The following is a 12,047-nucleotide window of genomic DNA, read 5'->3' on the forward strand; positions in this document are numbered from 1 at the left end:
AATCCTTCTTCAACCCAACATGAAAGAGTATTAATATCGACCATCGATCCATCTACTAATCCCTTTACTTTCCCTGAGTCTTCTGCAGGACATTGCATTTAGTGGGGGGTGGAAATACCTACATGGAGACAGACTGCAGCCAGGGGAAGCAGACACCGGGGCAGTGTCTTAGGTAGTTGGAGGTTAGGGGCATGGCCTTTTGAGAGACTTTCCTCTTTGTAGATGTTTCTTAAAAGCAAATGGACACTCTTCAGACTTTCTCCAAATGGGGATTGATTAACAGGATACTGTGTGGAAACAGGAAACCCAGATTCCCTTTACTTTGTGTTATATTCTGTGTGAACAGAAAGATTGGCTGTTATCTGTCTGTCTATCCACCCATCTATAATCTATCTATCTATCTATCTATCTATCTATCTATCTATCTATCTATCCATATTTATCTATCAATTCACCTGTTTTCCAATCAGTTTATATGTGTGTGTGTATCAGTCTATCCATCATCTTTGTTTGTCTATCTGTCTGTCTATCTATCTATCTGTCTGTCTGTCTGTCTATCATCTCCCTATCTCTATGCTATCGTTTATTTATCTGTCTAGCACAGAGTTAGCATTATTGATGGAAGACAAAAGAATCATTATTGTACACATTTCTTCCCTCTTAGCTCAATCCCCTACTGGCTTCTCCTTTCTTCAATACTGCTGCCCTGAAGAGCCATACTGAGCAAGACAGATGTAGATTCATTTAGGATTTCTGTGATCAGTGATAGGATCCCATAAAAGGCTCTGACCTGACCCTCTCAAGACTTGGCAAAGGGGTGCACATGTGTGCATGCCTATTTGCTTTTAAGACGAGAGAGAACGCTTTTCAAAGGAGTCATGGTTCCTAACGTGTTAAGAGTCTTTAGCAGAAAGCTGCTTAAGACTGAGTGGTCCAGATGGTTGGAGTTTCTTTAGTCTCACCACCTGCATCTTTATTTTTTTCTATTGCTTTCTTTATTTTATGTATTCTGTTTCTAATGTCTCCTTCCCCTGTCAATTGAAAACTTTACCCCCATACATTTTTGCTTTGCCTTGTGTATGGCTTTGACAGCCATAACTGTAGACTCTCATGGCCCTATATCTAAGGGAGACAATACATTTTTGGATTTATGGAAACTCATGCTTGTATCCCTGTTTTAAGTCTTTGTTCGGATGCTCACTGGATGTATTGGTATTGCTATAAGTCCTGGCAGCTGGGGAGATGATTCCTATGTCTTCAGACTGCCCCTGTTAAGACAAGCTGGCCCAATGTGGGAGATAAGCAGATTCAGGAGGAGAGGAGGAATTCTGGGTCTCTATGCAGAACCACACAATGCTGTTAATATTCTACTTACCCCCACGACTCTGTCAATAATTCATTGGCAAAAAAGATCTCAACAAACACCCGATGAAGCTGTCTGGTTGGCCAGGCCACTGCGATTCTTCTTCATTTTACTTTTCTACTTGATTTCTGCAGTAGCTAGAATAACCAGAGAACATTATTCATGTTTTCAGTATCAGGAAACAAGGGAGAGGTAAAGTTGGGGGGCAGAACGGTTTTGCATTCTTCATTGTTCTGGTTTAATCCCTGGTCTGTAGCATTCCGTCAACTTGCTTGCTCTCGTTAAGCCTTTTGCATCTCATTTGAAATATGAAGATATTTAGTGCTAGTGTGATTGTGTGGATGACATGATATAATTTTGATGGAGGCTGACAGGCAGGGCCTATGTTGTCAGTAAACAAATACGTGAGTCTTCTAACAGGATACACAATGATTTTCACAGGTGTTCAGGTGCAGAGTCCCCAAATTCACAATCTTTGTTAAACAAAGGGCACTACCACATGCTATTTGGGCTAAGACTAAGATTGTGAAAGTTAGAAAGAACAGGCTGAGGACGTCCTTTCTCCATGTGACATGTATGGTCCCCAAATGATTGTAACTAAATGCCAACTTGTCATTCACGCTGGCCCAAGGGGAACCACACAGTGACCTAGAAAGAGCAATAATTTAAAGGTCAAGAGCCAATACTTTCTTCTCTATATTCTCCGTGGTAACATGTCCCCTTTCAGTGGGCAATTGCACCAGCCTTTTCTTCTTCTTCCCCTTCCCCTCTCCTCCTCCCCTCCCCTCCCCCCTTCTTCTTCTTCTTCTTCCTCCTCTTCCTCCTCTTCCTCCTCTTCCTCCTCCTCTTCCTCCTCTTCCTCCTCTTCCTCCTCTTCCTCCTCCTCCTCTTCCTCCTCTTCCTCCTCTTCCTCCTCCTCCTCTTCTTCCTCCTCTTCCTCCTCCTCCTCCTCCTCTTCCTCCTCTTCCTCCTCCTCCTCCTCTTCCTCCTCCTCCTCCTCTTCCTCCTCCTCCTCCTCCTCCTCTTCTTCTTCTTCTTCCTTCTTCTTCTTCTTCTTCTTCTTCTTCTTCTTCTTCTTCTTCTTCTTCTTCTTCTTCTTCTTCTTCTTCTTCTTCTTCTTCTTCTTCTTCTTCTTCTTCTTCTTCTTCTTCCTTCTTCTTCTTCTTCTTCTTCTTCTTCTTCTTCTTCTTCTTCTTCTTCTTCTTCTTCTTCTTCCTTCTTCTTCTTCTTCTTCTTCTTCTTCTTCTTCTTCTTCTTCTTCTTCTTCTTCTTCTTCTTCTTCTTCTTCTTCTTCTTCTTCTTCTTCTTCTTCTTCTTCTTCTTCTTCTTCTTCTTCTTCTTCTTCTTCTTCTTCTTCTTCTTCTTCTTCTTCTTCTTCTTCTTCTTCTTCTTCTTCTTCTTCTTCTTCTTCTTCTTCTTCTTCTTCTTCTTCTTCTTCTTCTTCTTCTTCTTCTTCTTCTTCTTCCTTCTTCTTCTTCTTCCTTCTTCTTCTTCTTCTTCTTTTCTTCTTCTTCTTTTCTTCTTCTTCTTCTTTTCTTCTTCTTCTTCTTCTTCCTTCTTCTTCTTCTTTTCTTCTTCTTCTTCTTCTTCTTCCTCTTCCTCTTCCTCTTCCTCTTCCTCTTCCTCTTCCTCTTCCTCTTCCTCTTCCTCTTCCTCTTCCTCTTCCTCTTCCTCTTCTTCTTCTTCTTCTTCTTCTTCTTCTTCTTCTTCTTCTTCTTCTTCTTCTTCTTCTTCTTCTTCTTCTTTCTTCTTCTGTGAGACATAACTAAGACCCACTCTGCTACTTCCTACAGTTCACGGGCAAGATCGTTCAAGAGGCTCTGTTCTTGGAGCCTAAGTGATTGACCTGAACTTGATCAAGATGAGTAGGACATGTTTGGGCTTCAATAGCGAGATACCTCTGTCATCCATAACTTGGGCCAACATCAGATTATGTGTTACCACCAGCATGGCCGTGGGTGTGTATCCAGGAGAGTAATGCAGATGGAATTGGTGGCAGGCAGCCTTCTCCACATTAGGGTTGATGTTACCCATCAGTCAAGGACAACCTTCATGTGTGGGGCTTTGTGGTGGCCCCGCGATTCTATTTCCAAGCCCTTGGGTGTGCGGGTGTGTGGCTGTGTGACTGTGTGGGTGTGTGGATGTGTGAGTGTGTGGGTGTGTGGGTGTGTGGGTGTGTGGGTGTGTGGATGTGTGAGTGTGTGAGTGTGTGAGTGTGTGATTGTGTGGCTGTGTGGGTGTGCGGGTGTGTGGGTGTGTGGGTGTGTGGGTGTGTGGGTGTGTGACTGTGTGGGTGTGTGGGTGTGTGGGTGTGTGGGTGTGTGGGTGTGTGACTGTGTGGGTGTGTGGGTGTGTGGGTGTGTGGGTGTGTGGATGTGTGAGTGTGTGAGTGTGTGATTGTGTGGCTGTGTGGGTGTGTGGGTGTGTGGGTGTGTGGGTGTGCGGGTGTGTGGGTGTGCGGGTGTGCGGGTGTGTGGCTGTGTGGCTGTGTGGCTGTGTGACTGTGTGGGTGTGTGGGTGTGTGGATGTGTGAGTGTGTGGGTGTGTGGGTGTGCGGGTGTGTGGGTGTGTGGCTGTGTGACTGTGTGGGTGTGTGGGTGTGTGGATGTGTGACTGTGTGGGTGTGTGGATGTGTGACTGTGTGGGTGTGTGGATGTGTGAGTGTGTGAGTGTGTGATTGTGTGGGTGTGTGGATGTGTGGGTGTGTGGATGTGTGAGTGTGTGATTGTGTGGGTGTGTGAGTGTGTGAGTGTGTGGGTGTGTGACTGTGTGGGTGTGTGGATGTGTGACTGTGTGGGTGTGTGGATGTGTGACTGTGTGGGTGTGTGGATGTGTGGGTGTGTGGGTGTGTGGATGTGTGGGTGTGTGGGTGTGTGGGTGTGTGGGTGTGTGGGTGTGTGGATGTGTGGGTGTGTGGGTGTGTGGGTGTGTGGATATGTGAGTGTGTGGATGTGTGGGTGTGTGGATGTGTGGGTGTGTGGATGTGTGACTGTGTGGGTGTGTGGATGTGTGAGTGTGTGATTGTGTGAGTGTGTGGGTGTGTGGATGTGTGGGTGTGTGGATGTGTGATTGTGTGGGTGTGTGGGTGTGCGGGTGTGTGGGTGTGTGGGTGTGTGAGTGTGTGGGTGTGTGGATGTGTGGGTGTGTGGGTGTGTGGATGTGTGAGTGTGTGATTGTGTGGGTGTGTGGGTGTGTGGGTGTGTGGATGTGTGACTGTGTGGGTGTGTGGATGTGTGAGTGTGTGATTGTGTGAGTGTGTGGGTGTGTGACTGTGTGGGTGTGTGGATGTGTGATTGTGTGGGTGTGTGGGTGTGCGGGTGTGTGGGTGTGTGGGTGTGTGGCTGTGTGACTGTGTGGGTGTGTGGATGTGTGGGTGTGTGGGTGTGTGGATGTGTGAGTGTGTGGGTGTGTGGGTGTGTGGGTGTGTGGGTGTGTGGGTGTGTGGCTGTGTGACTGTGTGGGTGTGTGGGTGTGTGGATGTGTGACTGTGTGGGTGTGTGGATGTGTGAGTGTGTGAGTGTGTGATTGTGTGGGTGTGTGGATGTGTGGGTGTATGGATGTGTGACTGTGTGGGTGTGTGGATGTGTGAGTGTGTGATTATGTGGGTGTGTGGGTGTGTGGGTGTGCGGGTGTGTGGCTGTGTGAGTGTGTGGGTGTGTGACTGTGTGGGTGTGTGGATGTGTGACTGTGTGGGTGTGTGGATGTGTGACTGTGTGGGTGTGTGGATGTGTGAGTGTGTGATTGTGCGGGTGTGCGGGTGTGTGGGTGTGTGGGTGTGTGGCTGTGTGACTGTGTGGGTGTGTGGATGTGTGGGTGTGTGGGTGTGTGGATGTGTGAGTGTGTGAGTGTGTGAGTGTGTGATTGTGTGGCTGTGTGGGTGTGCGGGTGTGCGGGTGTGTGGATGTGTGACTGTGTGGGTGTGTGGATGTGTGGATGTGTGGGTGTGTGGGTGTGTGGCTGTGTGACTGTGTGGGTGTGTGGGTGTGTGGATGTGTGACTGTGTGGGTGTGTGGATGTGTGAGTGTGTGAGTGTGTGATTGTGTGGGTGTGTGGATGTGTGGGTGTGTGGATGTGTGGCTGTGTGGGTGTGTGGATGTGTGGGTGTGTGATTGTGTGGGTGTGCGGGTGTGTGATTGTGTGGCTGTGTGACTGTGTGGGTGTGTGGCTGTGTGAGTGTGTGGCTGTGTGGGTGTGTGACTGTGTGGGTGTGTGGGTGTGTGGGTGTGTGGCTGTGTGGCTGTGTGAGTGTGTGGGTGTGTGGGTGTGTGGGTGTGTGGGTGTGTGGCTGTGTGGCTGTGTGACTGTGTAGCTGTGTGGCTGTGTGGGTGTGCGGGTGTGCGGGTGTGTGGGTGTGCGGGTGTGCGGTTGTGTGGCTGTGTGGGTGTGTGGGTGTGTGGGTGTGTGGGTGTGTGGGTGTGTGGGTGTGCGGGTGTGTGGCTATGTGGGTGTGTGGAAGTGTGAGTGTGTGAGTGTGTGGATGTGTGAGTGTGTGAGTGTGTGACTGTGTGGCTGTGTGGCTGTGTGGCTGTGTGGATGTGTGGGTGTGTGGGTGTGTGAGTGTGTGGCTGTGTGAGTGTGTGAGTGTGTGGCTGTGTGGGTGTGTGACTGTGTGGGTGTGTGGGTGTGTGGCTGTGTGGCTGTGTGGCTGTGTGGCTGTGTGGCTGTGTGGCTGTGTGGCTGTGTGGCTGTGCCTCTTGGCTATGTATTACAGGGGCAAGAGAGCCATCGAGAAGGAGTTTCCCTCCCCGTCTTGCTCTATTTACCCTTGTCCTCCCATTCCTTGTCCCTTTGCTTCACGTTTCCCTCCTTCCTTCCTCCTCCCTTTCCTACCAACTCTGACAACGCTTGTTACCCAAATGATGTTTTTCCTGGAACTACTTTGACGATCTTTGATGTCTTTGCATCAGTTGATACACTTATGTCTGGTTCCTGACCATTTTATACATTAGATGACCCCTTCTTCTTAAAATCTCACCTAGTGCTCTTTGCTTCCCTTTACTATTGTTCTTGAACTTGGGTTAGCCTTCCCACTCTTTTCTCTTTCATTCACATTTGCCCTCTGACTTTCCTTCCCTCATGCCATTCAGGGTGAACAGTAGGAGAGAAAGCAGATGTGCCCAGCCTGGTGTGGAGTCATTGCTGTATGGCGATATATAGCAATGATGGAGAGACATGGTATTTCTAGGCAGTACCCTTCTGCATGCACTGAACTCAGTCTTTGGTCCCACAGGTGAGAGGAGAGGAAGACTTGGGGTTAGATAAGCCATCACATGTACTATGTTTGACTCATATAGGCACGTTGGCCATAACTCAAGTTGTGAGTGATGTATCAGCTGATCCCAGATCCTGTAAGTATTTAGAAGGCAGAAATGGAGGTTTATGGGTTGTGGTGGGTAACCTGCCACTATAAACCCGTGAGAGACATGTAGTATCTTGGAGGCTGGAGCGAAAGATGGTGCATAGTTTACAACACACATTACTTTTTCTGAGGATGGGAGTTGGGTGTCCAGCACCTAAATGGGGTGGCTCATAACTTCCTGTATCTCTATCTCTAAGGGACCCCAATGACCTGGCCTCTTCTCGCACTGGCACTCACCTGTACCTGCCTCCCCTGGTTAAAAAAATAAAGTGAATCATAAAAAACTAGAGACACATGGCCCGTTGGAAGGGTCAATGGAAGAACAGCTCTAGTTGACGGGATGACTGGAGTAAAGGGTCCTAGAGATTTTTATCTATTTATAATTTCAGCGTTTCACTGAAATTTCTAGTCTTCACTCGTTTCTGTGTCTGGCTCTAAGAATCAGATTGGTAAATAGAAGCTGTGTGCTTTGCCAGGATCCCATCACTGCTGATACTGCCTGTCCTGTCAGCCAAGCTACGGCTCCTTCACTCTTGCTAACACCTTCTTGCTGTTGGTCGTTCTTCCCCTAGAAACAGACATAGAAGTTCCTTTAAAGGGACAATAAGACCCCGGAGGTCTTCACCCGCAAGATGAGCCCGTCATGCCCTCTTCCTTTGCAATGACTCCTGGCACTCACACAGTCGCTGCTTCAATACGAGGCTGGCGACGACCGGCCTCAGAGGAGACCTAGGGGAGCCTGGAGTTGGGGTGAAAACACCCTTCTGTTCTGGGCCTCTGAATCAGAGGATTTATTGCCCTTTCTGTGACAGGCAGGCCACAATCCTGGGTGCCTTGTTGACTCAGCCCCGGGGCTGGTGAACATCTGACAGAGGATGAGAGTTAGATTGGGATCTGTCTGCCTTGAACTACTGAGGATTTAATGGACTCGCACTGACCCACGAAGCAGGAAGTTGGCTCTTGGGGTGCCATTTCTTTGGGAGCGCTCTGGAGCCAGCGGTCCCTTGACGTCTGGGTAGAACAGTTGACCCTGACTTAATGGGACCACGACGTGGGTGTCCAGGGGCCTGCTCTCTGGCAGGCTGCTTCCTTTGGAGCCAAATCAATATTTATTAACGATCTGCACCCTCTCCCGGGTGCCACCGGCTTCACAGAGAGCCTCTGTTGCACCAGCCGGCTCAGTAATTCATTAACCCCAAGCCCAGAGCCCGGGGAGGGGCTTGCAGAGCCTGACCCACCACTGGGGTATTTGGCAAGGTCATTAATGAGCTAATCTGATTTAAGTTTTCAAAATGAAGGCCTGGGTCACTGGGGTCAGTGCCTATTCTCAGTATTGTGAGTGAGACCCCTGTGTGTGTGGGGGCAGGGTGATGGTGGTGGAGATTGGATGGGGCTGCAACCCTACTGAGAAGAAGAAAGTGTATGCAGAAGGTAGGTTCTGTGATACCACTGATATCCAGGAAGGTCTGGATGGAAGACAGGAAGGAATTCTTCAAGGCCTCGTGGGGTCCTGCTTTAGCTCATCAAAAAAAAAAAAAAGTAATTAGAACTTTTTGACTGATTGGGTCAGGCCTATGGGCCGGGAGCTCAGTCTCTGCTACCCAGTAGCTTGAATCACCATGTTTACTTAGTCAGGCAAACAAGCACCCGTGGACTTTGTTATGAGGTCCAAACGCAACGGCTGGCTTTAGAACCACCTGTTATAGGTGAGTGGCTTCCCATACTAAAGAAGGAGGCAGACGGCTGGTTTAGTCCTCCCATAAATTTCACAGGGGAAAAGCCACACTTTTGGGGGGGAGCAAGTAACTCACTCAGATTCACACATTTATGCTTTGGAAGATCTCCTCGGGCACAGAGAGACCTGCTGTCTTCCTGTCTTGGATGCTCACCCTTTCACACATGGTGTCAGGGTGCATGTGTTTGGAGCCGAGTGCAAAAGATGCCTTTCTCCAGGCTCCCTACTTTTAACTTAGAGGGTCCCCAGACTGCTTGTCCTTCACCTTCTGAAGAGAAATGAAGTCATGTGCCTCCGGTCATTCTTACCTCTGGACTGGAATTCGTCTCCACTGGGTCTCTTTTCTCAAGATTCCTGTCTTATTCCAAGGTGATCGCCTGCAAACTTTTAATGGACCCATGTCCTTCTATTCCATAGGACACAGGCTGCTGGCAAGGGCCTTGGAGGAGGTGGTGTGTGTGTGTGTGTGTGTGTGTGTGTGTGTGTGTGTGTGTTGAGTCCAGGTAGTGCTGGGCAGCTGCTAGGGGTGAATCTCAGGCCTGCCACCATTATAGCAGCAAGAGTAATAATATGACCATAGAGTCTAAAATTCCTTACTACATGTTAAACACTGCTGCAACACTTCTTTATGGGCTTATACATAGATCATCATTTTAAATCTGTCTCTCTTGTGACACAGTGTGTAGTGTGTCCATATCACAGCATGAGTGTGGAGGTTGGAGGACAACCTCTGGTGTTGATCCCCCTCCTTGGACTTTGAAACAGTGTCTCTGTTTCACTCTCTGTGTATACCAGACTACCTGATCCGTGAGCTACTAAGGCAGCCTCCTGTCTCTGCCTCTTGTTTTGATGTAGGAACCTTGAAATTACAGGCTCTTGGCTGGCTTTACGTGGAGTTTTCGAATTCAAACCCAGGTGCACACGTTGGGTAGGAAGATGCTGTATGCGCTGTGTCAGCTCCCCACCCCCACCGAGTTCATTTTGATCCTCACCAACCCTCTGTGAGATACCTGATTTTTATGGTCATTTCTATGATTTGTTTACGATAATTATTTAATGAATTAAGTCATTTCTTTTCTACTAAGAAGCCTGAACTAAGCTCTCTGAGCCCAGATAGATTGTTTTTGCTCTGAGGGAAGAACTCGCCAGAGCTGGGACTGGCTCTTTGTCGCCCTCTGGGGTTCAGTTGGGAGGTAGCACAGCTCAGTCTATGGGCTCTTCCCATGGAGGAGGGATGCTGTGAACGGTAACTTGGGGGCTGAAAATGTAGACTCTACTCCCAGAAGGTAAACACAGCTGCCCTGCCGGTTGTGGTGGAAGCGTCTTTTCCCGTGTCTTCTGGCCAGCCTCTCACAGGGTTCTACCCATCTCAGAACACCAAACCCACCAAGGACCGTAGGGAAAAGTAAACACAACATGCATGGCTTACAGGGGGAAACTGAGGCACAGTATTAGGAAGGGCGTTACTATCAGGACTGGATGGAAAAACAGTTCTTCACTCCAAGCTCCGGTTCTCCTCTTTCTTCAATTACTGCCAGGATTATTAAATCTGTCACTAATGGTAAACATGGATCGAGTCTCTCTGTGTGCTGACCATGGGGCTAAGACGTGTCATGTCTGCTGTAGGAGTTCATTTAGCAGCAAAGAAAGATGATTTGAATCTGTTTTGTGGATCTAGAAGACAAAATACAACCCCCGTATATAATTACATTGCAAAGGAAGTGGCATGTTTATTAGTTTTTCTGTTAAGTTTTACTCTGCTTTGTGTGTGACGAAGCGCCCAATTCTCTCTCTCCCTCTTCCCTCCCCCTCCCCTACCCTCTCCTTTCCCCCTTTTCCGTCCCTTCCCTACTTTCCCCCTCCTGTGTGTGTGTGCACACGCTCGCACACACACACATATATGTATACATATATGTATATATGTGTATATATATAATGGCAATATATGCAGTCAGGCCCATAAAAAGATGTTATCAACAACAGTGGGCCCCATATAGTGATAGTGACGTATGAGCTTGCATGAATGTTCTCCAGATCGCACAGGATGAAATTCTGCACTTCTCAGAATGCATTTGTTAAGTTGTATGTGATTCTTTGTGTGTGTGTGTGTGTGTGTGTGTGTGTGTGTGTTTACAATTGACCAGTAGTACAGTTCTTATGAGCCGCAACTCTTCAGAAAAAGCATGTGTGTATCGACTCATTTAAATGCCTGTTGTTCTTATGAAGCATATTCTGTAGTAGCTCTCCCATTATCGTTTTATAGAAGAAATACTGAGGCTCAAGAGGTTTCGCTACTTTTCTGGTCCCTTAGTAAGAGCAGAGACAGGATGCAAATAAGGCAGTCTGGCCTCAGTGTGGGGCTCCTTGTCATTGCTAGACTGACTGACCTCAGAAGACACAGGAAAGCAGTGAAGCCGGCACAAACTTTGACTCTCCCGGATCCCCTGGGCTCCTGTAGGACTGAGTCACCAGCATCTTGAGGAACTGGAGGCATAAACGTCTTTACATAACATTCTATGACTCACAGAATGGAGACGAGATAGCCAGTGTTGGTGAGCGCATGGGCAAAAGAGAATCCTTGTACACTGCTGAATGGACAGGAAATTGGTTCGGTTTAATGGGACCCAGTATGTACTTGCCCCTCATATTAAAATAGAACCACGTATGACCCAGCTATACCACTGAAGGCTGTACATTCAAAGAATATGAAATCAGTATCTTGGAAACGCACCAGAACGTCCTTGTTTACTGTGGAGAAATTTCCATAGACATATGAGTAGATATAGAAAACGTCGTGTGTGTGTGTGTGTGTGTGTGTGTGTGTGCGCGCGCCTGTGTAAATGGAATATCATTCATTCAGCCATGGTAGGTGACTTTCTATTTGATGCAATATGAATGGGGGTCTTTGCTAAGGGAAACAAGCTCACTGTAGGAAAACAAATGCTTCAGGACCTTTCTTCTACAGGGAGCCCAGAAAGTCAAATTCACAGGGGCAGACAGTGGTTCTTTCCTGGTGTTGGGGGAGAGAAATAGGTAGAAATTGGTCAAATGGTACAAAGTTTAAGTTATAAATAAGCCCTGGAGATCTAACATGCAACATGTAATAATAATAATAATGATGATGATAATGATAATAATAATAATGATACAGTATATACTTGAAGTTGATGAGAGACCTTTTGTATCCTCAACACTCACACATACGCATGTACACAGATGTAGACACGCACACACTACATACCTGTACATACATCTGCACACATACGCACAGTGGTAACTATATGAAGCAATGGGTGAGCTCATTAACCTGACTGTGGTAGCCATTTCGCAATGCATATGTATATAGAATTATTGTTAAATACATACGTATGTGTGTTTTGCTTGCTAACTGTACCTCAATGAAGCTGGAGAATTTTTAAAAGAAACTAATGCAATAACTCACCCGTGACTTCAATCTTTCGGCTCCACTTTCCTCTTTGGGAGCCTCTAGTGCTGACGTGTATTTGTGGGGTTTTTTGTTTTGTTTTGCTTTTTGATTGCTTCTTTCGTGCTGCCCCATAGAATGTAACCACTACAGACAGGGTAGCCCT

General features: G+C 47.4%; 1 protein-coding gene across 2 annotated transcripts in view; it reads left to right on the forward strand.

The window, feature by feature from the left end:
- Positions 1–12,047, forward strand: part of Pah (phenylalanine hydroxylase) — a 64,921-nt gene that overhangs the window by 14,998 nt on the left and 37,876 nt on the right. Inside the window, exon 1 of one of the 2 annotated variants that reach the window (XM_087555738.1) lies at positions 8,386–8,826. The exons of the other annotated variant lie outside the window; for it this stretch is intronic. Within the exon in view, the coding sequence (XP_087411864.1) occupies positions 8,736–8,826 (91 nt within the window). The 5' untranslated portion in view covers positions 8,386–8,735. Of the gene's footprint in view, positions 1–8,385; positions 8,827–12,047 lie in introns of those variants that run through there. 2 annotated transcript variants of the gene reach the window in all.

The sequence above is a fragment of the Rattus norvegicus genome, chromosome 7 (assembly GCF_021556685.1).
Source record: "Rattus norvegicus strain SHRSP/BbbUtx chromosome 7, alternate assembly SHRSP_T2T, whole genome shotgun sequence".
NCBI classification, from domain to species: Eukaryota; Metazoa; Chordata; class Mammalia; order Rodentia; family Muridae; genus Rattus; species Rattus norvegicus.